The following is a 27776-nucleotide window of genomic DNA, read 5'->3' as shown; positions in this document are numbered from 1 at the left end:
CTCTTGGATGGTGATATATGGCCCCACACGCCCGGACCCTTGGAAACCAGTGATTATCAAAGACAAAGTTGGACATAAGGACTGCGTTGTTGGGTGAAAATGGAACTGCAGCATAGGGCTCAGGATTAGCAGTGGCACTGCTCCCTCTCTGCCTTTGTGCTTTCAATATTATATTTTTCCAAATAGGCCCAGAAATTGCCAGCCTGGTGCAGAAATAAATGTGTGTGCTCAGAATAGGGCACAGCTGAAAACTGGCTGCTTCTATAGGAGTGGGAAGAATCCATGCACATTGAATGGCATTTGGTCATTTAATAAATCCTTTTAAGTGCCTATGGTATGTCAGATGCTATGGTTTAGTCAAGGGAGTGTGACCATTGAAGCAAATATTTCCTAAATCTCAGAAACTTAACGTAATAACAAAGACGTTTCTGGTATTTCTGGGCAGTTGGCTTGTTCTGGTCAAGTGGCTCATTCCTCGCAGTGATTCAGGGTTCCAGACCTTCTCCACCTCATGGCTTTAGGGTCCTAGAGCCTGCAAAGGAAGGAGAGGCTCTGAGGCCGTGTTAAAGAATTCAGATTTCACTCTAAGTGAAACAGGAAAACAAACATTTAGACGTGATCTTGTTGAGTGGGTGTGATTTTTACTTTTTGATAATCTTTACTTTTCAGAACAGCTGAAGAGAATATTTGCAAAGACAGTACAGAGTTGCTATATAGCCTACCCCTATTTTTCCCCCCTCACTGACATCTTGCACTAGAATGGCACCTTTGTTACACTCAATGGCATGTGTGTTCTCTATGAGCACACTGATATCTGTCCTTAAAGAATTGCAGGGAGGTGAGGATACGAAAAGTAGTGTGACTTTGCCTAGTGTAGTAGCAGCAAGGATTGAAAGAAGTGGATGGATCCAGGATACGTTTGGATGAAGAACTAACATGACTCAGTGGTAAATCAGATACGATTAGGGTGAGGAGAGAGAGAGTGGAAGAATGAGCCCCAAATTTCACCCTGAGTTATTTTAAGTAGAGCTGTCATTTATTGTTGAGGAAGACTGGGAGAAGCAAACCGTGAGGCTCTGAGAGGAGATCAAGAATTGAAATTTGGATGTGTTAAACATGAGGTCAGTGAAAGCCTTTGCCGTGAAGATGTCTGTGCATGTGGAGTAGCTTCTGTACTGGAGCGATGCCTGCTGCAGGTAAACAGGTGAGAATGGCCACCATCCAATCCCCCTGCAGTCCAGGATGTGAGTGAGAGCGCTAGGAGAGAGAGTGGAGCCAGGAGAGAGGAAAACCCAGGACTGAGCTCTGAGCCACATCAGCTTGCTCTAGAGAGAAGAATGGGAGCTGGCAGAGAAAACGTGGCGAGGTCAGAGAGGGAGGGGAAAATCAGAAGGCTACTATGTCATGAATTCAAAGCAGAGGCTTCAAAAAGGAACATCTGTGGTAGATGCTGCTGAACAGTCAAGTGAAACCAGACTAAAAATGGCCCTTTGTTTGGCCACACAGAGAACTTCCTCAAGCTCTGTGTGAGCAGCAGTGGTGGAGAGGTATGTGCAGGAGCTAGAATGGGTGAGGCAAGAAAATAACAGGAGGGAATAGATAGCCCTGGAGAAAGTTATTTCCAACCTCATTTGGAAAAAAGTGTAGAGGAAGAGAAGAAAACAGAGAAAGAGACCAGGTCCAAAGAAAGGTTCTGATCTTTTTTTTTAATATGCCTGCTCTTGGAGGATGTCTGTGTGGTAATGAGAAGAATCCAGCAGAGAGGGAGAGACAATAAAACAGGAGAAAGAACAAGTGACCACAACAGTTGGTTTGGAGGAGGTAGAGGTGGGATATTCTGAGCACCTGTGGAAGGTGAGGGGACAGGCACAAGTAGATTTGGTAGCAGGAAATGCAGGCTTTCCAGCCTGTGTCTTCTATTAAGATATGGCAATTTGAGGATTGCTGAGGGAGAATCAGAAGGTGAGGAGAGGAAGGGCAGTAGAAATCATTGCAGTGGAAGAGAAGTTCACTATGAAATAGTAAGACTGGCAATACTGCGACTCCTGTTGAGTTTGGTGAGCATGAGTAGACAGCAGCCCCCGAGTTCTCTCTTGCATCGATTTCTCTGGAAGTGTTGAGCATCTCATGTTTAAGTGAATGATCTAGAATCAAGACTTATTGAGATGGATTTTGTGGCTAGGGGCTAGAATGCCTCTAGAGTGGAGAGAATGCTCAGTCAGGCAGGTACAACCTTGGAGCCACAGATGCTGGCCAACCATTGAGGCAGGAATGCCCCCCAGGCAGAGGAGATAGGGGCAGGTGATTTTGTTGTTGTTTGGAGACTAAGGCAGCCTGGCAGCAGAAGCAAAACAAACGTGTGGACAGGTAGCAGGATCCGAAAACCTAGACTTAAGCTCAAGAAGGAGAGGCAATGGCACAATGGAAGCTTGGACCGGTCCTAGAAGAGCCCCAACCTGGGAAGAATTCCAGAGCAGGATGGTGGCCACTGAGAGCATGGCCACATGGCCAAGACAAGAACAGGAAGCAGAATGGGTATCCAGGTTGCAGGTGGCTACAGAATTTCTCATTATAGTCACCTCGGATACTTGGTAAGAAGCAAACTCCTTGTGCTGAAGAATATTCCACTTAGTCTCCAGAGGCAGGATGGAGAGTCTGCATTTTGAACAGATTCCAGATGATGCTCTGGCCTGTTACAGGTCTCGTGTATTCTGTGGTTTGGTCTTGAAATGTCAGACTAGAGCCATTTAAATTCCAGCTGTCTCAAATTGAAGTTAGCTCTAGAAATAGGATGTGCCAGGCTGAAGGTAAGAGTAGTTCTAGCCAATGTTTTTCAGATTTCTGGTGGGAAATCACTTATAAGTCCTGGAATTAATCTAAGGGGTTATAAGCTAGCATTTTAAAGAAAAAACTTGGCTGGAGTGTCATGGAGTGGAATACTAGATTAGAATATCCTAGAAAAGAAGGTCAAAATAGAATGCATCAAAAACAGCAAATATTATGTTGAGAACTTTGTTTTCACTTACACACACTGATATGTGTAGGTCTTCTAGGTTTCAGGATCAAATATATTTCTTTCAGGGAGTTGCTATTAAAATGTTTGAAAGCCCCTGTCTGACACTAATTGGATTTCCCTAATCACCCACATTTTACTGCTGAGAATATTCCCCATCATTTAAGAGGATAGCCTTAAAAGTTTAAAAGGGAAAATACAAAAAACCACCAATGCCAGCAATTCAATGCTCCCCAAACCAAGATCTCCTTATTTATGATGGAAAATCAGAAATATCAATGACAATGATTAAGTGATCCTTCTGCATTAGAATCCTTCATCTATTAATAAAAGAAATGGTGTGCTTGGGTCAGCTCTGAAGGATGAAGAGTTTCAATTTTCACCCTATCATGTAAAGTTGCTCCAAACCCGTGGTCGGATTTTGTGACAATATTTATTGCACAAAACAGGCTCAGTTTCTGAGTTCTCTGGCATTTTGCTTTCTCACTACTCTCACCCACAGTGCCCAGAAAAACAAAAATTGAAGTTGGTTCAGTTGACTTTAATAACCAAGTCTCACATTCCAAACATCACCTTTCCTGAACTCCAGGGGGTTCCTGGGGAGCCTGTTTCCTACCCCCTTTGCCAATCCAAACCCTGAAACCCAAAATGGCACTGGAATCCCAACACTCATACCAGCTTTATGGGTCTCTGGGTCCCTGGTCAAATTATAACTGCCGTTCCAGGTCTGCAGCTGCTTGGTCTATGCATCTGGCTGAGCTGAGCCATGGGAGGGTTTGTTTCTTTTGTCTCTAGGTCCCCTGTCCCCATGACAGCTCCTAGAGCATGCTAACTAAAATAGAAGAAGGGAGCAGCCTCTGGCTCCTCTTCACATACCAGAATTCAGTGCCCCAAATTTGGCAAAGGTTGGGCATCACTTTGTCTCTGATAGTCTTGTGACTTGAGGTCCCTGCCAGCCTTCCTGGCTTGCCCAGGTGGGTGGCAGTAGGCGCCCAACGTTGTTGGGCACCTCTAGTCTTCAAGGATATTGTCTGTGCTAGGTCCACCCTGCTGTTTTCCTCTCTGTCTCCTGGACCTTCTGTCTTCTTTGGGACTGAACCTCCGCCATCCGTCCCTGGCAGATGCTCTGATTTGGAAATCCAAATCGCCGTCCCAAGTAAATGGTTGTTCTTCAAGAAAGGCCACTCTGAAGATGTTCATTTTCCTTAATGTTCATACCGAAGATCAGACTGATGCAATAAAATAAGGAACATGCCACCAACTCATTAAAGAGAAGTTGTTCCAATTTTACTTCTTCCTCTCTACTGGGGCTTGAAGGGCTGTGACCCCTATTCTCTCAAATAGGAAAAGTATATTTTGATGTGCAGTTTTGGCATTTAGATAAATGGTTTAATAAAGTGCTTTGAAAAATAATTGAGCTCATAGTAAACACAGCTTGTGGCCACTTCATTTATGAAACCCCAGATACTGAATTTAGATTTCTCATGTTTAGTCGTAGAAAAAAAATTTACAGTGGGGATTGCATGTTCTTATGAAGAAGACCTCCTAACCCTGATACTAGAGAACAGTGTAAACACTTGTGACATTAATTGGCTGGGTCACAGTGCCTGTTTTGGGTGTCATTGCATTAGACAGGCCCTCTGGGCATCTGTTGTGGACAAATCTTTGGACTAACTGGGCTTCTACTTTATTTCGCATTCCAGCTCCTGCACGAATCCTAACTTTCAGTGGGACCGTAACGACTCCGTGGATGAAAGACATTGTTTTGCCTTGTAAGGCAGTAGGGGATCCTTCACCTGCAGTAAAATGGATGAAAGACAGGTAACCAGTAACACAATGTGCACCATTAGTTAAGCCTGAAGAGATAACCTTGGCACCCTCGCATTGGATCCGGTGATCTTTTAATTTCATACTCATTAACATTAGTGAAAGCTCCAGAAAACCTTCCAGCTTTGCTGAGATGGGGATTGGAGGGTGTAATGGGGAAAGTTCAGCTTTAGCCCTTTAAAGATGTGTTGTGTCAGTCCTCTAGGAATTCCAGCTCTTGAAAATGATGAGAGAATGTTTGCAAGGAAAATAGTGTCACCAATCCAATATCCTTTGTGGAAGTCTGCAGTTCCTTATCATGTAAATGGTCTTTATAGCTGAGACCCATGTGCCCAAGTTTGTTATGAGATAAGCACCCATCCCTTTTCCTTCCAAGAAAATAGACCAGCTATCCCTAACTCTTATGCTCAGAAAAATGACTTAGAGAAATGGAATACATTGGGGCTTTGCAAATTTAAAATCCAATTCTCCATACTCAGTAGCAATTATTAAAATAATAACAGCCAAGCTATAAGGGGAAAAGTTGGCAACTGTCTGTATAACTTTTTAAAGTGTTTTATCTCATTCAGAAGAAAAAATGATGGTATAAATCGGGATATATACTAATATGTATATAGATAGATATAATATATAGAGAGAGATAGGTATTGGATGGGCAGAGACATAGATATAGATATTAAGATTATATATATATTAGTGTGTATATGTATATATACACACTAATTAATGTATATATATATATTAGGATCTAAATAAAAGGTTGAGAATTTACTCATGACCATAGAGATTTGATATAATGCATTCGAAAGAGTGCCTATTTTCAAACAAAAGTATGTAAAAGGCATAACATACTGAAATAATGAGCATGGTCAAGTCATCATTTTTCTCATCACATTTACAGTCAGTTAATTTACTCAGGAGCATAGAGATTTAATATAATGTATTCGGAAGACTACCTGTTTTCAAACAAAAGTATTTAAAAGGCAGAAAATACTGAAATAATGAGCACAGTCAAGTCGCCTCCCAGGGCCAGGCCGGTGGTATTCTGTCTCATCTGGGACCGACTTGTAGCAAATGTTCTGACATTTTTTTATGTCAAAATAATTAACAACTCTAACTACAAGTGAATCCACAACAGAAGATCCCAAAATATTATTTCCCCAGTGTGCAGAAGACTGATTTGGTCTAACTAGTGCTTCTGCTTGCAGAAGGAAATCCCAGAATTTCCCAAAAGTGGTGGTAGCTGGTGCCCCATCCAGGCCCTCGACACACTGCCTTAAATGTTGCTTTTATTGTTATTTTTTTTACAAAGGAACAAAACTCAGTCATTTGATTCTTTTTATCCTATGATAAGGGTTTCATTCTTCCACGATGCAGGAGATACTAAACGTCCAAGTATACTGCTTGCTTCAGAGAGTCCTCATGCTTTTCCCCAACTTGAGCTAACTGGGGTTGTAATTCCTTTAATCTGTGCATTTTTCTTCCTGTGAGGCAGTAACGGGACGCCCAGCCTCGTGACCATTGATGGGCGAAGGAGCGTCTTTAGCAACGGAAGCTTCGTCATTCGCACCGTGAAGGCAGAAGACTCGGGCTTCTACAGCTGCATGGCCAGCAACAACTGGGGCTCCGATGAGATTATTCTAAATTTACAAGTACAAGGTAAAGAACTGTGGAACCCTTTTTAATGATATGTTTGCATGTGTGTAAGCATGCCTGTAGGCCAAGGCTTAAGTCAAACAAATTTACAGAGTTGATGGCTGTCTTTTCATTATGGAAAAAAAAAATGCATCTTCATTTTGGAAAAAAGCAATTAAAGGAATTGATAAAATTAAAAAGCATTCAGAATCCCAGAGGTGACGCTGTTTTCATTTTAGCATCTGTAGAAACAAGATTCTTCCCTTTGTATGTGCATCACTGAAAACAACCTTTATAATAACTCCCATTAATTTCCGTGTTTATTCTGCAAGTGTATAAATATAACCTGGAAAGCACAAATTATGTCCAAATATAATAGGTCCAAATCACAGCCTTTTATATCTTGTACATAACTCAGTTTGTATATGCACTGCATATAAAAAGGACACTACTGAAATGCTAAGTATGTTGTTAAAATATTTAACAGTGTATTTTATAGGGGTGTTTGATTTTTCTTGATATCATACACAAAAAGTACACACAATTTTAAGAGACTGTCAAATTAGATTTGCTTGTAAAATTTGCAGACAGCTACTAATTGGGATCAGATGTGAATGCACAATGATATTTTATTAGTGGAAAAATCAAAGTGTATGCTGCTTTGGATTCAAGTGTTGTCACATTAATAAACTACAGCAAGTAAAAGCAAAATCAATTTTGTCCTCCACGGCAGGACCGTGGAGAAGTCTATGTTTTTAAAATGTACTACAAAATTAATCTGAGATTTCAAGTAAATTAAAGTCAGGAGAATTCTGAAGTGTTTTACAACACAGACATTCTATCATGACTCTAAAGAGAAGGGACAATATATCAGACTTCCCTCTGAAGAAGAGGGAAGGACATTTCACATGAAGCTTTCTGTACGAGTGGGCTAGCCTGATTCTGAATGCCACTGCTCTCTGCAGAGCTGTCCTGAAGAACAGTTCAAGATGATATTGAGGGTCACTGCTTAGAAGAAGTGTGTATTCTTTTGCTTGAGCTTCCAAGTTCATGTGCTTCAATTCAGTTGCACACCTTTGATCTTCAGAACCAAGGTGTGTGTGTGTGTGTGTGTGTGTGTGTGTGTATCTGCATGTTATGAGGGCAAGAGGAGTTGTGCCGTTGCAGAACAGCTGAAGACCTGGAAATTTTACAGTTCTTCCCGCTAACCATTGCTCGCCCTACCTCCCATTGCCATCCCTGAGAAAACAGAACAGCTAAGTGTCCTTTATCTCTCTCCTCTGAGTCATGGCTGAAATTCAGAGTAAAACAATGAATGTGTCCTTGAGAAGTTTAAAGAAAATTTCAATGAGTGATGAACAACTCGGAAATTCAAGAAATTGGTAAGGAAGTGAGTGAGATATAAATCCATGTAGAAATGAGGTTGAATTTTCTTTAAATAATATATTCGTTCTGTTCAATCTCTTCAGCCCATATGTCAGCTAAGTAGACATTTTGACAGAAGTATAATTGCATAGTTTGGCAACCTAAAACATTTATTTAATAAATGGCTGTTGAAAAGGATTTGATAAATGACTGTTAAAGAGGATTAAGGACATGAAAAACTAATTCTTGTTTTTAAAAAATTGTTTCTTCTGTAGTTCCACCAGATCAGCCTCGGCTTACAGTGTCCAAAACCACGTCTTCTTCTATTACTCTTTCTTGGCTCCCTGGGGACAATGGCGGCAGCTCTATCAGAGGTAATACGATATACATTGTCTGCCGTAGTTGATGAACTGTCATTATCCACAAACCAATGTGCATACATCTTCTTAAATAATAGTGTTAGTTTACTTCACTCCAAAAATACACCATGTAATTAACTCCTCATTACCTAAACAGGAAATGCTTCTATTTTTATGTTATTTGTTGACACTCAAATCATTCATCGAAGGAACTCCATTCACAAAGAAATTTTTGTGCTTTCAATCTAAGCAAAACATTAACTAACACAAAAGGAAAGAAAAAACGAATTTGCTGATCTCTCCCCTGAGATTCTGGAACCTATTTCTTATACTAAGACTATATTCTTTCTTTCTTTCATTCGTTCATGTACTCAATCATTCATTGAATTAAGCACAGCCACCATTCTGATGTATGAAGTACTCAAAAGACAGAGAACCTAGAGTTTAGATGGGAAACAAACTATTTTTGCAAAGCCTTTACAATTAGTGCATAGTAGAAAACTATAAACAAGGTTTATACTGAAAGGGATGAGATAGTATGATAAGTCTAACCTAAATGGTTTTGGAGCCATCTTTCTGAGAAGTTCGTGGACTAAGGAAAGGGAGTCAGTCCAGAAGAAGTGACTGTGCAGGAATGCGGGGCTGGATGGCAGAAGGTCCTAGAGGAGGTGGGAGAGAATGGGGCACTCAGACTTCCAGAGGCAGAGGTCAGCCTTTCTTCTGAGAGAGGAAGAAGGATGAGAGAGTGACTGGAAATACGCAGACATTACGTGGGGAAGCCAGCGGCATGCCTGGAGCAGGCTCCTTTGGGCTCATGAGAGCCGCCTGCTGTATCTCTTCCCAGCTTCACACTCAGCAGCTGCAGCCACGCTGGAAGTATTTATACCCCATGGAAATCAGCAAATGCTACAGGCCTTTTATTTTTTTAAAAACCAGTTGTAAAATATTTAATGGTACTTCATTGGGTGGGAGGAAGTATCTTCACTTTTTTAGGTAAAACAAGGTGAGGTGTTTGGGGTTTTTTTTTCCTTTTTGTTTTTGAGTTGTATGATTAGCAGTGAAGATGAAGTCATGGGTTTGAGGCGAGTAGGAAAGATTTGTCACAGCTGCTGTGTGAAATGCAACAGGGAGTCATTAATAGATGAACAAAGTAATTGTCGCGCAACAGTGAGGAGCCAGCTGCAGATAAATAAGCACAAATTGCAGTAGCCACAATTATCACATTTTAATGACCTTCTCAAATGTTCTGGACAGCTGGGAAGAAGAGGGGATCAGGAAGTCACCAAGGTGGGTGTCTGCCAAACAAATGTGGCTAGAATTCAGAAGAGTGAGGGAGTCCTACTGCTTTTACTGAAATGGTCTTCCAAAGAATCTAGGCTGGTTAGAGAATCTTTTCTTATAGAAAAAAAATCAAGCACTTAGGGAAGGACTCAAGAGACTCTAGGCTCAACTGAAATGAAGTTTTGATTCCATAAGCATGAAGGAGTGGGAGAGATGGTACAGGAAGGGTATCGGAGTGGCAGGTCTTGAAGTTGAAGCCAATTTTAGTGATGGAGTTTCCAAAACAAAGGCAACCAGTGGTTACCTGAAATCCAGTGGTGGCCAAAGAAGTTGTGAGTGGAAGTGTACCCAGGCTGGTGGACACTGAAGTCCCCAAGGACAATAGAAGGGAACAAGGAACCATATTTGCCCATGGACAAGGATTTGAGGAAACTTCCCACAGGTAGATTAGATGATGGAAATTAGGAGAGAGCGTTCCCAATGCTGAGGCTATGCCAAGCACCAGTGAGGTGATGCAGGTGCTGAGTGGAGGACTGGATGGGACAGTAAAGCATGCGAGGGTACATATCCATCATTCAGCTTTCAGCCAAGATCTTCCGTTCTGACACCCTTCCTGCCATCTCTCCCACTCTCTCACACTTATGGAACCAAAACTTCATTTCAGTTGAGCCTAGAGTCCCTTGAGTCCATCTTTAAGTGCTTGATTTTTTTTTTCTATAAGATAGTTCTCTAACCAGGTACTCAAGGAACCAGAGGAGCTCAGCTTAGGCATGCAAAGGTGAGAAATGAGGCTTAGGAAGGAGAAGGGACCCCATAGCTTCAGAGGGGAGGGAAGGACCAAAGGCCAAGTGAAGAAACTGACAATGACCAAGATGGAGCGCTCAGAGATGGGTGATCCATCTAGGGTTTGGGAGACACTCAGGGCCGCCAGTGTGGGTTTAGGAATCACACAGTGTGCGGGTGAGACTTGCTTTGCCTGTATTAAAAGGGTCTGCTTTATGGCAGGATCGGAGATGCCACTCTGTTGGCATGCGGACCCCAAGCGCCATGCAGGATGGCCCTGGGCTGCTTGGGTTTAGCTGGAGAGAAGAACAGAACAGAGAGAGCAACTACCCAGGGAGGTGGTTTGGGGCAGCAGGGCCACAGGACAGAGAGTAACAAGGAGGAATGTGAACGGCGGGTTTGAGCCTGACATAGGTCTGCTTCGGGTGGGCCTCATGTTTTCACCTGTCCTGCTGAGAGGGCAATCACTGCTTCACGGGCATAGTAAGATGATGTAAGTAAAGGGTTTGGGATGCCACCTGACACATGGGAAGTACTCAGAAAATAGACAGTAGTGGTTAGAAGTGGCGGAAGTAGGACTTCCTGGAAGATGGCGGCTTAGTAAGACGCGCGGATCTTAGTTTCTTCTCCAGGACACCTACTAGGGGAGTAGAAACGATACAGAAAGCGCCCAAAGCCACAACAGAGATAAAAAAGACAGCGTACCCCATCCTGGAACGGCTGGCTGGCTGAGAGAAGCAGCTCGGGTGAGATCGCCGAGGCGCGCGGGCCTTACCGGGCGGGGTGGCAAGCGGCCGGAGTTACTCCCTTCCCCCTTCCCGAGCCGGCTGGGAGAATTGGAGAAGTGGTCCCCTGAAACCAAGGCGACTGGCGCCCACACCACGCGCAGCCCCCGGACCAACTGAGAGAATTGGATCGGAAACCCCCAGGCCGCGGAGAACGGTGACCCCGTGACTCCTGGGGAACGTGCACTCTCTCGGGCGGGCCGCTGCCGCTGGCGCCGCCACGCTTGTTGCCCAGGGCCGACTAGGAAATTCGGACGGGCTCTTTCCCTGGCTGCGGCGACCAGCAACCCTCCCTACGTTCGGACCCCGGGCCGGCTCAAGCCGCTTCGGCTAGCGAACCCCCAGGACGGCGAGAGTTTTCCAAAGTTTAAGGTCCCACAGCACCTTTTACTGGTGGGACCCGCAGACAAACGTGTGCCACGAGCGCCACCTACTGGGCAGGATAAGAAAAACAGAACCCAGAGATTTCACAGAAAAATATTACAACCTTGCTGGGTCCAACACCAAGAGAAATCTGAATAAATGCCCAGACGCCAGCAGCAGAAGATAACTGTCCACGCTCAAAAGATTGAGAATATGGCTCAGTCAAAGGAACAAACCAATAGCTCAAATGAGACACAAGAGCTGAGACAACTAATGCTGAATATACGAACAGAAATGGAAAACCTCTTCAAAAATGAAATCGATAAATTGAGGGAGGACATGAAGAGGACATGGGCTGAACATAAAGAAGAAATAGAAAAACTGAAAAAACAAATCGCAGAACTTATGGAAGTGAAGGATAAAGTAGCAAACATAGAAAAAATAATGGATAGCTACAATGATAGATTTAAAGAGACAGAAGATAGAATTAGTGATTTGGAGGATGGAACATCTGAATTCCAAAAAGAAACAGAAACTATAGGGAAAAGAATGGAAAAATTTGAACAGGGTATCAGGGAACTCAAGGACAATATGAACCACACAAATATACGTGTTGTGGGTATCCCAGAAGGAGAAGAGAAGGGAAAAGGAGGAGAAAAACTAATGGAAAAAATTATCACTGAAAATTTCCCAACTCTTATTATGAAAGACCTAAAATTACAGATCCAAGAAGTGCAGCGCACCCCAAAGAGATTAGACCCAAATAGGCATTCTCCAAGACACTTACTAGTTAGAATGTCAGAGGTCAAAGAGAAAGAGAAGATCTTGAAAGCAGCAAGAGAAAAACAATCCATTACATACAAGGGAAACCCAATAAGACTTTGTGTAGATTTCTCAGCAGAAACCATGGAAGCTAGAAGACAGTGGGATGATATATTTAAAATACTAAAAGAGAAAAACTGCCAACCAAGACTCCTATATCCAGCAAAATTATCCTTCAAAAATGAGGGAGAAATTAAAACATTCTCAGACAAAAAGTCACTGAAAGAATTTGTGACCAAGAGACCAGCTCTGCAAGAAATACTAAAGGGAGCACTAGAGTCAGATACAAAAAGACAGAAGAGAGAGATATGGAAAAGAGTGTAGAAAGAAGGAAAATCAGATATGATATATATAATACAAAAGGCAAAATGTTAGAGGAAAATATTATCCAAACAGTAATAACACTAAATGTCAATGGACTGAATTCCCCAATCAAAAGACATAGATTGGCAGAATGGATTAAAAAACAGGATCCTTCTATATGCTGTCTACAGGAAACACATCTTAGACCCAAAGATAAACATAGGTTGAAAGTGAAAGGTTGGGAAAAGATATTTCATGCAAATAACAACCAGAAAAGAGCAGGAGTGGCTATACTAATATCCAACAAATTAGACTTCAAATGTAAAACAGTTAAAAGAGACAAAGAAGGACACTATATACTAATAAAAGGAACAATTAAACAAGAAGACATAACAATCATAAATATTTACGCACCGAATCAGAATGCCCCAAAATACGTGAGGAATATACTGCAAACACTGAAAAGGGAAATAGACTCATATACCATAATAGTTGGAGACTTCAACTCACCACTCTCATCAAGGGACAGAACATCTAGACAGAGGATCAACAAAGAAATAGAGAATCTGAATATTACTATAAATGAACTAGACTTAATAGACATTTATAGGACATTACATCCCACAACAGCAGGATACACCTTTTTCTCAAGTGCTCATGGATCATTCTCAAAGATAGACCATATGCTGGGTCACAAAGCAAGTCTTAACAAATTTAAAAAGATTGAAATCTTACACAACACTTTCTCGGACCATAAAGGAATGATGTTGGAAATCAATAATAGGCAGAGTGCCAGAAAATTCACAAATACGTGGAGGCTCAACAACACACTCCTAAACAACGACTGGGTCAAAGAAGAAATTGCAAGAGAAATTAGCAAATACCTCGAGGCGAATGAAAATGAAAACACAACATATCAAAACTTATGGGACGCAGCAAAGGCAGTGCTAAGAGGGAAATTTATTGCTCTAAATGCCTATATCAGAAAAGAAGAAAAGGCAAAAATTCAGGAATTAACTATCCATTTGGAAGAACTGGAGAAAGAACAGCAAGCTAACCCCAAAGCAAGCAAAAGGAAAGAAATAACAAAGATTAGAGCACAAATAAATGAAATTGAAAACATGAAAACAATAGAGAAAATCAATAAGGCCAGAAGTTGGTTCTATGAGAAAATCAATAAGATTGATGGGCCCTTAGCAAGATTGACAAAAAGAAGAAGAGAGAGGATGCAAATAAATAAGATCAGAAATGGAAGAGGAGACATAACTACGGACCTCACAGAAATAAAGGAGGTAATAACAGGATACTATGAACAACTTTACGCTAATAAATACAACAATTTAGAGGAAATGGACGGGTTCCTGGAAAGACATGAACAACCAACTTTGACTCAAGAAGACATAGATGACCTCAACAAACCAATCACAAGTAAAGAAATTGAATTAGTCATTCAAAAGCTTCCTAAAAAGAAAAGTCCAGGACCAGATGGCTTCACATGTGAATTCTACCAAACGTTCCAGAAAGAATTAGTACCAATTCTCTTCAAACTCTTCAAAAAAATCGAAGTGGAGGGAAAACTACCTAATTCATTCTATGAAGCCAAATCACCCTCATACCAAAACCAGGCAAAGATATTACAAAAAAAGAAAACTACAGACCAATCTCTCTAATGAATACAGATGCAAAAATCCTCAATAAAATTCTAGCAAATCGTATCCAACAACACATTAAAAGAATTATACATCATGACCAAGTAGGATTCATCCCAGGTATGCAAGGATGGTTCAACATAAGAAAATCAATTAATGTAATACACCATATCAACAAATCAAAGCAGAAAAATCACATGATCATCTCAATTGATGCAGAGAAGGCATTCGACAAGATTCAACATCCTTTCCTGTTGAAAACACTTCAAAAGATAGGAATACAAGGGAACTTCCTTAAAATGATAGAGGGAATATATGAAAAACCCACAGCTAATATCATCCTCAATGGGGAAAAATTGAAAACTTTCCCCCTAAGATCAGGAACAAGACAAGGATGTCCCTATCACCACTATTATTCAACATTGTGTTGGAGGTTCTAGCCAGAGCAATTAGACAAGAAAAAGAAATACAAGGCATCAAAATTGGAAAGGAAGAAGTAAAACTATCACTGTTTGCAGACGATATGATACTATACGTCGAAAACCCGGAAAAATCCACAACAAAACTACTAGAGCTAATAAATGAGTACAGCAAAGTAGCAGGTTACAAGATCAACATTCAAAAATCTGTAGCATTTCTATACACTAGTAATGAACAAGCGGAGGGGGAAATCAAGAAACGAATCCCATTTACAATTGCAACTAAAAGCATAAAATACCTAGGAATAAATTTAACTAAAGAGACAAAAAACCTATATAAAGAAAACTACAAAAAACTGCTAAAAGAAATCACAGAAGACCTAAATAGATGGAAGGGCATACCGTGTTCATGGATTGGAAGACTAAATATAGTTAAGATGTCAATTCTACCTAAATTGATTTACAGATTCAATGCAATACCAATCAAAATCCCAACAACTTATTTTTCAGAAATAGAAAAACCAATAAGCAAATTTATCTGGAAGGGCAGGGTACCCCGAATTGCTAAAAACATCTTGAGGAAAAAAAACGAAGCTGGAGGTCTCGCGCTGCCTGACTTTAAGGCATATTATGAAGCCACAGTGGTCAAAACAGCATGGTATTGGCATAAAGATAGATATATCGACCAATGGAATCGAATAGAGTGCTCAGATATAGACCCTCTCATCTATGGACATTTGGTCTTTGATAAGGCAGTCAAGCCAACTCACCTGGGACAGAGCAGTCTCTTCAATAAATGGTGCCTAGAGAACTGGATATCCATATGCAAAAGAATGAAAGAAGACCCATCTCTCACACCCTATACAAAAGTTAACTCAAAATGGATCAAAGATCTAAACATTAGGTCTAAGACCATAAAACAGTTAGAGGAAAATGTTGGGAGATATCTTATGGATCTTACAACTGGAGGCGGTTTTATGGACCTTAAACCTAAAGCAAGAGCACTGAAGAAGGAAATAAATAAATGGGAACTCCTCAAAATTAAACACTTTTGTGCATCAAAGAACTTCATCAAGAAAGTAGAAAGACAGCCTTCACAATGGGAGACAATATTTGGAAATGATATATCAGATAAAGGTCTAGTATCCAGAATTTATAAAGAGATTGTTCATCTCAACAACAAAAAGACAGCCAACCCAATTACAAAATGGGAAAAAGACTTGAACAGACACCTCTCAGAAGAGGAAATACGGATGGCCAAGAGGCACATGAAGAGATGCTCAATGTCCCTGGCCATTAGAGAAATGCAAATCAAAACCACAATGAGATATCATCTCACACCCACCAGAATGGCCATTATCAACAAAACAGAAAATGACAAGTGCTGGAGAGGATGCGGAGAAAGAGGCACACTTATCCACTGTTGGTGGGAATGTCAAAGGGTGCAACCACTGTGGAAGGCAGTTTGGCGGTTCCTCAAAAAGCTGAATATAGAATTGCCATACGACCCAGCAATACCATTGCTAGGTATCTACTCAAAGGACTTAAGGGCAAAGACACAAACGGACATTTGCACACCAATGTTTATAGCAGCATTATTTACAATTGCAAAGAGATGGAAACAGCCAAAATCTCCATCAACAGAAGAGTGGCTAAACAAACTGTGGTATATACATACGATGGAATATTATGCAGCTTTAAGACAAGATAAACTTATGAACCATGTAATAACATGGATGGACCTAGAGAATATTATGCTGAGTGAATCCAGCCAAAAACTAAAGGACAAATACTGTATGGTCCCACTGATGTGAACGGACATTCGAGAATAAACTTGAAATATGTCATTGGTAACAGAGTTCAGCAGGAGTTAGAAACAGGGTAAGACAATGGGTAATTGAAGCTGAAGGGATACAGACTGTGCAACAGGACTAGATACAAAAACTCAAAAATGGACAGCACAATAATACCTAATTGTAAAGTAATCATGTTAAAACACTGAATGAAGCTGCATCTGAGCTATAGGTTTTTGTTTTGTTTTGTTTTGTTTTGTTTTGATTTTACTATTATTACTTTTATTTTTTCTCTATATTAACATTCTATATCTTTTTCGGTTATGTTGCTAGTGCTTCTAAACCAATGCAAATGTACTAAGAAATGATGATCATGCATCTATGTGATGATGTTAAGAATTAATGATTGCATGTGTAGAATGGTATGATCTCTAAATGTTGGGTTAATTTCTTTTTTTCCGTTAATTAAAAAAAAAAAAAGAGAGAGAAGGGATAATTGGAGATGAAGGGATACAGACTGTACAACGGGACTGGATATAAAAACTCAGAAATGGACAGCACAATACTACCCAATTGTAATGCAATTATGTTAAAACACTGAATGAAGCTGCATGTGAGGTATAGGTTTTTTGTTTTTGTTTTTTTTGTTTTTTTTTCTTTCTATTATTGTTTTAATTCTTATTCTGTTGTCTTTTTATTTCTTTTTCTAAATCGATGCAAATGTACTAAGAAATGATGAATATGCAACTATGTGATGTTATTAAGAATTACTGATTGTACATGTAGATTGGAATGATTTCTAATTGTTTTGTTAATTCTTTTTTAATTAATAAAAAAAAAAATTAAAAAAAAAAAAAAAAAAAGAAGTGGCGGAAGTAGCAATAGTGGTGTCACATGAAGAAATGGATCTTTGAAGGGATTTTTCAAAAACAAGGAAAAGCCAGGCGACAATTGTAGCATTGGAATGGCCCCAGGACTCACAGAAAATTCCTCTTGTGATGTGGACCGCCAGCTCCTCAAGGAGAGGCAGTGGTTGAGGAGATTCCAGCTCCCCTGAATAGCACGTCCCCTTTCCAGGGTGTGGGTCGCCTACAAATAACTCAGCGTCAGGCTCTCCCTGTGCCCAGGGATCCAGACATGAACACCTGAAGGGCAGACACTTCAGGACACAGTATTCATTCTCTACCATCCAGTACAGCTTGGAAAAGAGAGGGAGAAGAAAGTGGTTTTCTTTTTACCACATACCTAGTGATGCCACCTTACGAATGTGTGATGGGGCTGGGATGCCTCACTTCTCGATATCACAAAGAGCACTTTTCCCAGCCTGGGCTTAATTTCCTGAAATCGGGAAGACAAACAATGTTCTCTTCCAAAGATGCTTGAATTCTGAGAACTCTCATTCAGTTACCCCTACAAAATGCAGGCACCCGTCAGCCTCTGACGGAAAGCAAATGATGCTCATTTTAACATAGAACTTTTTTTTTTCTAAAGGATACATATTGCAGTACTCGGAAGACAACAGTGAGCAGTGGGGGAGCTTTCCAATCAGCCCCAGTGAACGTTCTTACCGCTTGGAAAATCTGAAGTGTGGCACTTGGTATAAGTTCACACTAACCGCTCAGAATGGAGTGGGACCGGGACGCATAAGTGAAATCATAGAAGCAAAAACATTAGGAAAAGGTATGTAAGCATTCTTGCTGCTTTTAGATGTCCTTTGTTTTCCAGTTGGAAAGGGAGACTGGAATCATAGAGGATTCATCATTTATTTGTACATTATTTTCTGCATGTAATTCCAAAAATGAATTCAACAGCATTACAGTGGAATGAAATAGATGGCACTCCTTAAATGGTGTTTTGGTTCTCCTTTTCCGTTACTTCATTTGCAGTTAAAAAAAAGAAGAGTGTCATTTGAAAATCAGGGAGGGGCTTTGGTGCCAATGTCAAGTGCTGAGGTTGGGCAGCCAAAATATAAGTAGTTTGACATCTCACCCTTTCAATGTGTTTTTTCCCTTAACTACCCCACTCCCATCTATTTATAATTTTCATATTGCCTCAAAAAGCCCCTTTTTCAGGAGAGAGAGAAGTGACTGGGGTAAATTGTTAACATCTCAGTGCAAATTTTTTTTTTATCTGAAAAGCAGATTTTCAGAGATGAAGCCCAAGGAAGTAAGATTCAGTGGTGAAATTTGAGGCCCAGAAACACCAGAAAGAGGGATCAATTGTAGCTTTGTGGCCATGTAGTAAGGAATGTGAAGAGGTCTTTTATACGGTTTTCTCTTCCAAATCTAATCAGGTGGAGAGGGTTCAGTTGGCAGAAAAGTGAAAGGCCAGATGATAAGGCAATTATTCGGTTTTGGACAATCAGTGACAAAGGTTCAAATAGTAAGGGATTGATTTATCTGGAAATCTGTACTGGTGCCAGTATAAGTCAATTGGATGGCAAGGGATACGTGTTGGTATTTCTCAAATCTGTCTTCTCGTGGGGCAAGTCCGAATGGAGACTGATCAGCCCTGTGTGCTGTTGCTTTTGAGACATTGAAGGAAACCTGCAAATGAAAACACCATCATTTGGGAGGAAACTCTAAGAGAAACACAAATAATCTCTCCCCACCTAACCTTCCCTCTCACATCTATCTCCTTAGCATTGGACAAAGACACTGGTTCATAATGTCACGATTAATAACGGGCAAATCGCCTTACCCAGAGCTGGATACAGCTCTTTGTGTCGACGGAGCAAGCCCAAGGGAAATGTGTGAACACACTCATGGTTTTCCATCATTTCTCCTGTGAACTGATCTCTTAATGTGCGCTCTTCCATAGAGCCCCAGTTTTCAAAGGAGCAAGAGCTCTTTGCCAGCATCAACACCACGCGCGTAAGGCTGAACCTGGTGGGCTGGAATGATGGCGGCTGTCCTATCACCTCCTTCACGCTGGAGTACAGACCCTTTGGCACCACAGTCTGGACGACAGCTCAGCGGACCTCTCTCTCCAAGTCGTACATTGTATATGACCTGCAGGAGGCCACCTGGTACGAGCTGCAGATGCGAGTGTGCAACAGCGCTGGCTGTGCCGAGAAGCAGGCCAACTTCGCCACGCTCAACTACGATGGCAGTAAGCTGGCTGACTCCACAGCCCTCCTGTTTTTGTTTCAGAAGGAGCAGTGCATGTGTGCCCTGTCCCCTTCCCCATTTGCCATCCATCCTAGGCACAGCGTGACCAGTGCCTGCAGATTCCATTAGGCTTCCAGGCATTCTCTACAGGGCTCCTTAGTTCATTGTCCCCATATCAATAGGACCATCCCTGTGCATCCAGAAATAAGGGACCTAGGGCCAAAGGGAATCCATTAGGGTGTCTTGGTGCAGGAGTGATTTCTCACGGGGCTGAAGGATTCTGTGCCACGTGGTCCTGTGCCTTTGTCAATGACTGCGCGCTAACATTGCTTCTGTTTTCTCCCACCCCTTCCACCCATCCCAATCCACACAACTTTCTTTTTTGCTCTCATTAAGCCCTTAAACTGCATGTGCAAAAGCAGTTTTCCATGATAAAGGAGGTTATGTTAGTCCCTGAGCAAAATTGAGATTTTAAAGGAAATAGATTAATGTGCTCTGATCTTAGTGTGGGCACACACACACACAAACACACGCACACAACTTGAATATGCTTTCTAAAAACCCAATGAGGCACCCCTTGACTTAAAACCAAAATAATTTCAATTGTTATCCTTTTTTTCTATGAGTATTGAAGGCCATTTATTGATGCCTGAACAGATTCCCCACCCAACAGAGCTTAGGGAAGCTTTGCTTAGTGAAGTTTTTGATGTGCTAAGGCTAGGGAAGTATAGAAGGTCCTAAAGTGCAGCCTGTTGGTGCAGATTTCTGCAGCCTTGGAGTGATTTTCACTCATGGAATGACGGTGATTGGCTTTGATGCTCTAATCTCAAGATAAAACCAACAGTGATTCATCAGGAAGTTTGGAGACCCCACCTTTGCTCGCCTCACAGCCTCCTGTTCATTGCACACAGAGCAGATTGTATCCTGGTTTGGATCGAATTAGTCCAGAAGGTCTGTCCCTTAGCAGATACCCAAACACTTTGTTCAGCATTCGGCAGACTGGGGTGATTTCCTTCCTATGCTTATGTGCACTTGGGATATTGCTTAAGAAAAGCTGCAGCAGGACCTTCCTTCAAGTGCACATTACACTGTCCTAAGAAATAAGTAACTGAACCCAAGTACCCCCAGAAATGACCAAAAGAAGCTAATGAGTCAATGCCCCCATTTAGTCATTTTTTCCCTGGGACTTCCCTGGCTTGACCTAGAGCTTGTTCTTTGTCCTATGGCGCAGTGTGTCAACCCACGTGGCATCACCCACCCAATTTTCTTTATCAGCCAGACCCCCGCATTTCAGACCAGGGCCCTGGACAGCATGTACAGCAGCCCTTCTCCACCAGGGCTGGTGCTTTTCATGGGCCTCCTCTCTCCAGTTGTCAGCCCTCAGCTACGAGTGACTTCATCCGAAGGGGCCCCTGTCACAAAGCACGCCCCACATATGGAGCAGCATGTGTGACTTTGCTTCCCCCCTAACACCCTGTTTCCTCTTGTCATGCAAAATAAAAGTCTCGGATGCTTCAAATGCTCTTTTTTGACATTTGAGGGCACCCCAAAGTCCTTTGCTAACACATATGCATATGGGTAGTAAGTTTGCTTCTGACTTAACATTACTTGACTGACATTGCCACACTGACACGCTAGCATTTCTGTAGTATGTGTAGACACCAGAGGACAGACTTTTATGTGTAGGTACATCAGTAACATGCCTATAGCTAATAATTTCATTAGAAACGAATCATATACAGAATTTGACGCTGTTATTCTAACTTCAAAAGCACTCTGCAAGTTTGAAGTCTATCTTCTAAAAATTATAATATTCTCACTTCATCCGGCATCACAAATTATAACCAGAAAAAGTCCTGTGAACTACATTTGATTTTCCAAAATCAACATTATATAATCTCATTAAACGCAGAAATAAGGATACATATTTGTATTTTATTTGAAAAACATTATGAGTTTCTTTGAACCAATCTCATGAATATATAGCTTTAATATCTCTCTTGCTACATCTGCTTGAAGAATTGTTTTCATTTAGGAAAAACAAATGTTTACAATTAGTGTCAGATCCATACCTAGTCAGATTTCGGCTTCTTCCATTTCTTTCTCTGACTCTTTCTCCTTAGCAAGTCATTTCTCTCGGTCCTTGTGTTTCCCAGGTTTTGCAGACCCATCCTCACCTGTGGCTTCTTAAGTGCCCCTTACCCAGGTCTCTGTGCATTTGGAGACTGCCATTTCCGGCCACCAGCCCTCTGAGGTTGGCCAGGAACTCTTTCAGGCCCGAGCAGCCAGTGCAAGGATCTATCAGTTGTCCCTGCTCTACTTATTGAGAGCAAGATAAAGACAGTTTTTGCTCTGGAGGAAATTATATTATTTTTCCGTTTTTCCCTCACAGCCCTGACTTCATGGTCCTTGTTTAAATGGAAACTACAGTGGAATAAAGCGTTTTACATAATGGAGGGTGCCCAAATACATGACCCCATAAAAGTGGAAGACTGTGTTTGAATTTCTCTACCCATTGTGTCCCCACTAGAGAAAGAAGTTGGCTTAAAATAGCCTGGAGTTCATTCTACTTAGGTGATTCCTTATAAATTCTAAATAATATGAATTTCGTGAGACTGTTTAACAACGATAATTAAGTAGCCCTTGCTTTAAAAGAGGCCTATATGGTCCCCCTTTGGAAAGCTGTCTGTAGCTCTTATTCCCTGAAATAAACGTTTTAATGTAGATTTTGTCTAATGCTTGTGATAAAAGGCAAGCGAATAACCCAATGAAAGTTTTAAGCATTTTTAAGCCACTGTCTTTGATGCATAGCCCTGCACACTGCTGTCTGCTGGCCATCTGCCAAGCCTATTTTGCTAGGAATTGTTCTTTGGTGTGCAATTTTCAAACAACCTCTATCAGTTGCCCTATTGATGACAGTCAGAAGGACGCTTGATTCCAGGTAAATGCACTGTGCCTTCCCTGAGCCCCTCGCCCACACTTCTATGCTGCCAGGTACCTGCCCCCAGCAGCGCACTGCCCAATGAAGGCCCTTTCAAACAACACTCAGATCCCGACGGGATGTACTTCAGAGTGAGCTTGAGGTTGGGGCAGAGGGCGAGGAGCCAGCAAGCAAACAGGTTAAGGAGGATCCAGATAAACCTTTTTCTCCTTCCTCATCACCTTGAACTCCCTTGGATCACATGCGCGAATTTGATAACCCGTCATCCCTAAAACTCCATCATTCTGTCTTCACTAATAGCCATCTAACATCATGACCCTGCTTTCAGGTACAATCCCTCCACTCATTAAGTCAGTCGTCCAAAGCGAAGAAGGGCTGACGACCAACGAAGGGCTAAAGATGCTGGTGACCATTTCCTGCATCCTGGTGGGGCTCCTGCTGCTGTTCGTGCTGCTGCTGGCTGTGCGGCGGCGGCGAAGGGAGCAGAGGCTGAAGCGACTGCGAGGTGAGTGGGCCCGGGGTGCCCCTGCCCCGTGGCAGCCGGTCAGGAGGGACCGTGGAGTATAGAGCAGCCCCAGAGGGCAGCAGTGACCTTTACCCCTCCCTGCCTACCGCTGCCCTGTTCTATGCTATTTCTTTAGCTTGACTGCCTTAAGACCAGAATAATTTTTAAATGCCCCTAGGTGTCAATCAGAAATTGAATGAAAACCAGCCCCTAATTGTCTCCTGAAGCCTAGATACTTGCAGGCAGAGAAATTATTTTCTCATGGGTTTTATCCAACCCCACTCTCTTTAATTTTCAGCGGTTCCAGCTATGCCACCAATTAGGGCTTCCTTTGAAAAGGCCTATCAGATTGTGTCTGGAAATGAGACCTATATTATCGCCTGGAAGCAGAAATTGAAGGCTTGTGTTGCTGGTAAAGAATTATGAGGCAGAAAACTTGCTGTCTCAAATTAGAAATTTGAGCTGAAGTTTCACCGCAAGAGGAAAGCAATGGAAGGTGGAAACGCTGGGCCATATTGCACCGTGATTATAACTTTCAACTCAGTATAGTCCTGAGTAATGAGGCTGTTTCCAGCTTGTGGCCAACCTCCCTGTGATATGAGAATAAGTTTTTTCCAATAGGAAATGCTGTGCTGGGAATATGTCCACCAGTCCTTCACCCTGGGTCAGCTATCTAGTAGGATATTTAACCACGCCACAGCAATAGTTCTTATGTGGCTAACACATTTTCATTATCAATTTGCTTTCACTTTGCCAACAAATTAAGCTATTTGAAGTGTATTGCATGCCATCTGCACACTATAATAGTTCTTCCATTTAAACCTCTGTAGCCCAATAATTCACATGAATCATCAGTCTAATTAAATTATTCTTTCTAAATCACTTGCACCAATTATCTTTCTAATTTTGCAGGCATTGATTGAGTTTTAGGGTGTAATGGCTACTACATCCCAAAAACTGTGCTAGGTGCTTCACGTACACAGATGAAAAGAAAGAGCCTTCTGAACTCTAGGTTTAGTGTAAGAGACACATAAGCATCTACCCCTAAAAGAATGGAATGTATCGTGAGTGCTAAAATAGGGGGTCAGCAAAGAGGGACAGATAAATTCCAACTGAGAAGAAAAAGGGAGCCTACCCAAGAACTAAGTAAAATAATATTTTAAAATATATAAAACTGCCTAAAATGTTGAGGAATTCAGTATAAGGTGGATTGTATTGGATTTCATTCATTCATCGCCACAATATCAGAAAGACATTATTGTCATCCTATTTCCCTGGTAGCAGAATCCCATGGCCTGATTGTAGGGATATTATTACTGAAGTATTATGTCTTTGTTATAATATAGGCTATAAGGCTTTATCTAACCAGTTGCATTTGAAAGGCTATGAATTATTCATATAATATTTTTAAAAACTAACAAGAAAATGTTCTTATTGACCATTTCTGTTTGATGACAAGTGTTTGGCCACACATGGGTTAAACATTGAGGCAATCCTTCCCGGCATTCTACCCTTTTTTTCCTAGCTCCTATTTCTCTCTCCTTCCTTTCCAACTATTGCTTTACATCTCCAATTCTAATTTTAATTTAAGCACCCCCAACCTTGCTTTTCCTTGCCAGGTACATTTCCAGTTAAAGACACTCCTGACTCTTTCTGATACGTTTGGGTTAGACCGAAGAAAGACTTAGGCATTCTTTATTTTCATTCTTAATAGTCCCTTGTAATTTAGTTATTGTTGGCAAGGGGTGACAGTTAGGTTCAAGCGTCAACTTGGCCAGGTGATGGTGCCCAGTTGTCTATTCAGGTAAGCACTAGCCTAACCATTACTGCAAGGGTATTTCATGGCTGGTTGATAAATCAGAAGGTTGGTTTATCAAATCATCAGTCAGTTGATTGCATCTGTGGCTGATTACATCCACGATCAAATAAGTGTACATCTTCTGCAAATGAGATAATCTGATCAGCTGAATTTGATCTGACTGGTTAAAGACTTTCAAGGGATAAGAGAGAAATTTCACTTTTTTCTTCAGCCAGCCAGCCTGTCATGTAGAATTCACCAAGTAACTTCACCAGAGTTGCCAGCCTTGCAGCCTGCCGTACACATTTTGGAATCTTCCATCCCCGTGATTATGTGGACACCTTTATAAATTTCATATTTATACATATCTGCTGTTAGTTCTGTTTCTCTACAGAACCCTGACTAATACAGCTTGGTACTGGGAGTGGTTCTTGAGAAACAAAGAATTAAAAATGGGTTTCTGCAATTGGCTTACTACTCCAATTAGATTCAATGGCACTATTGGCTCTATTTCCAATAATCAAGATGGTGACAGACCGTGGCATGAGTTGACAATAGAGATATGCAAAATATCAGCATTTGGTTCTGCTAATCATGCACTTATATGAGGCACGGCTCTGGATGATAGTGTTTTTGGCACCTTAACAGAGTTTTGTGAAGTTGAGCTATAATGATGTTGGCTGGTTGTTCTTAGGGACAGTGGATACAGTTAGGAGAGAAAGGATGAGTTGAAGGTTTCAAATTTGCAACTTAAATGCCATATGAAAGATGTGAAAGTTTCTATGTGTATCATAAAATAAAATTTATGTCCTGTGGTGACAGATTTAAGATCTTTGAAAACCAGACCCAGAGTCTCATTGTATGAGTAGCAGATTTACAACATAAACTAAATTATCAACCTTGCACAGTGTCTGCTGTTAAAGTAAGAGCTTTAATTGGAAAAGAATGAGATCCCGAAACTTGGGATGGGGACTTATGGGTTGATAGTGATGGCAGTGGGGACGTGGAAACCTTGGATTCTGCTGAGTCTTTGCTAGATAGACCTGTATTGGTCTGTCCTGAGGAAACAGCCATCCAATGTCCAGCCTGCCATGAGGAGACAGCTACCTGATCTCCAGCCTGTCCTGAAGAAAGAGCAACCTGATTTCCAGTCTACCTTGAGGAAAAAACTTCCCAGCCTCTAGTCTGCCCTGAGAAGTCTGCCATCCAACCTTCACCTAATAAGATTAACTCTTCAGGGCCTGCTAAACCTGTAACCACTTCCCTTGGGGAAAGAGTTCTCACTCTTGTCTGGAGAGATGAATACTATTTCACCAGATGTAATGGCAAGGGGATGCCCTGAGGTAATTGACTTGAAAGACACTTCTAATTCTTTTCATGACCCACGCCCACCACCCCTCTATTTGTCAAGACCTATAACTAGACTAAAGTCCCAACAAGCCCCAAAAGATGAGGTACAAAGTGTCACCCATGAGGAGGTATACTATATTCCAAAAGAACTGCCTGAGTTTTCCAATCTATATACACAGAAATCAGGAGAATATATGTGGGAATGGATATTAGGGTGAAGGATAATGGTGGAAGGAATATAAAGTTGAATCAGACTGAATTTGTTTATATGGGCCCACTCTGCAGAGATTCTACATTCAGTGTTGTAGCTCTAGAGGTTAGAAAGGGTGTTAGCAGTTTGCTTGAGTGGTTGATTGAAACACGGCTCAAAAGTTGACCAACATTACCTGAGGTTGAAATGCCAGAACTGCCCTGGTATAATGTAAATGAGCAAATCCAAAGGCTTAGAGAAGTTAAAATGTTAGCATGGATTTATCATGGAAAGCCTGCTCATACGCCCCAGGAATGTCCAGAGGACACAACTTTTAGCAGGACTTTGAGGAAGAAATTTGTAAGACTAGCTCCGTAGTCCCTGAAGATCTCTGTAGTTGCCCTTCTCTCTGGGTCAGATAATATTGTGGGAACTTCTGTCACTGAGCTGGAATCCTTCGACACAATGGGGATGATGGGTTCCTGAGCTGGCAGAAGTCATGTAGCAACAGTTAATTGCTGTAGACAAGGTAGATGTGGCTACAATAATGGATAGCAGACTCAAAGTAGCAGTCAAAATAATCTGACTTGCAGAGATTTATGGTGTTGACTAATAGATCAAGGGGTACCTAGAATTAAAATAGATAGGCTGTCTATTAAATTCTTGTTTGAGCTATAGAAGCAGAAGAATTCTAGGTCAAGTGAACAGAAGTCTAACTTGAATTTCAAAACACAGAGTCATGACTCCTTAATCGATTCCCAGACTTGAGATAGTTCACAGACTTAGAGCCCCTTGAAAGAGGGGAGGGCCAGGTTTCCTTGGGGTAAGATCCTGTTACACTGTCCCAAATTTACACTCATTAACCTTCCTCCCAGCCTTTCCCAAAGAGACCTATAGCCTTTAGCCAGAATCACTGCACACTGGGGAAAAGGAAATGATCTGCTATCTCATGATTACTAGATACTAGCTCAGAAGTAACACTAATTCCAGGAGACACAGAATGTCACTCTGGTCCACCAGTCAGAGTAGGGGCTTAGAGAGATCAGGTGATAATGGAATTTTAGCTCAGGTCCATCTCACATTGAGTCCAGTGGGTCCCAGGACCCATTCTGTGGTTATTTCTCCAGTTCTGGAACGCATAATTGAAATCGAATGCTCAGCAACTGGCAGAATCCCCACACCGGTTGTCTGACTAGTAGAGTGAGAGCTATTATGGTAGGGAAGACTAAGTGGAAGCCATAGAACTGCCGCCACCTAGCAAAATAGTGGATCAGAAACAATACTGGATTCCTGGAGGGATAACAGAGATTAGTGCCACTCTTAAGGACTTGAAGGATGCAGGGGTGGTAATTCCCACTACATTCCCATCCCACTCTCCTATTTGGGCTGTGTAGAAAACAGAAGGGTCTTGGAGGATGGCAATGGATTATTGTATACTTGACCAGGTGGTGACTCCAATTGCAGCTGCTGTCCCAGATGTGGTAT

General features: G+C 41.5%; 1 protein-coding gene and 1 long non-coding RNA gene across 2 annotated transcripts in view; one reads left to right on the top strand and one right to left on the bottom strand.

Annotated features, from left to right (window-relative positions):
- DSCAM (DS cell adhesion molecule) overlaps positions 1 to 27776 on the top strand; it is a 696179-nt gene that overhangs the window by 620215 nt on the left and 48188 nt on the right. Inside the window, exons 21-26 of the mRNA XM_077118949.1 lie at positions 4717 to 4834; positions 6336 to 6499; positions 8116 to 8214; positions 17889 to 18077; positions 19218 to 19508; positions 22777 to 22953. Of these exons, the coding sequence (XP_076975064.1) occupies positions 4717 to 4834; positions 6336 to 6499; positions 8116 to 8214; positions 17889 to 18077; positions 19218 to 19508; positions 22777 to 22953 (1038 nt within the window). The remainder of the gene's footprint in view (positions 1 to 4716; positions 4835 to 6335; positions 6500 to 8115; positions 8215 to 17888; positions 18078 to 19217; positions 19509 to 22776; positions 22954 to 27776) is intronic.
- LOC143648663 (uncharacterized) overlaps positions 18777 to 27776 on the bottom strand; it is a 45360-nt gene continuing 36360 nt past the window's right edge. The window contains exon 3 of the long non-coding RNA XR_013158714.1: positions 18777 to 18943. This is a non-coding gene — a long non-coding RNA (uncharacterized LOC143648663). The remainder of the gene's footprint in view (positions 18944 to 27776) is intronic.

The sequence above is a fragment of the Tamandua tetradactyla genome, chromosome 10, assembly GCF_023851605.1.
Source record: "Tamandua tetradactyla isolate mTamTet1 chromosome 10, mTamTet1.pri, whole genome shotgun sequence".
NCBI lineage: Eukaryota > Metazoa > Chordata > Mammalia > Pilosa > Myrmecophagidae > Tamandua > Tamandua tetradactyla.
Note: the sequence above shows the minus strand (reverse complement) of the source record. Positions and strands in the feature narration are given on the sequence as shown.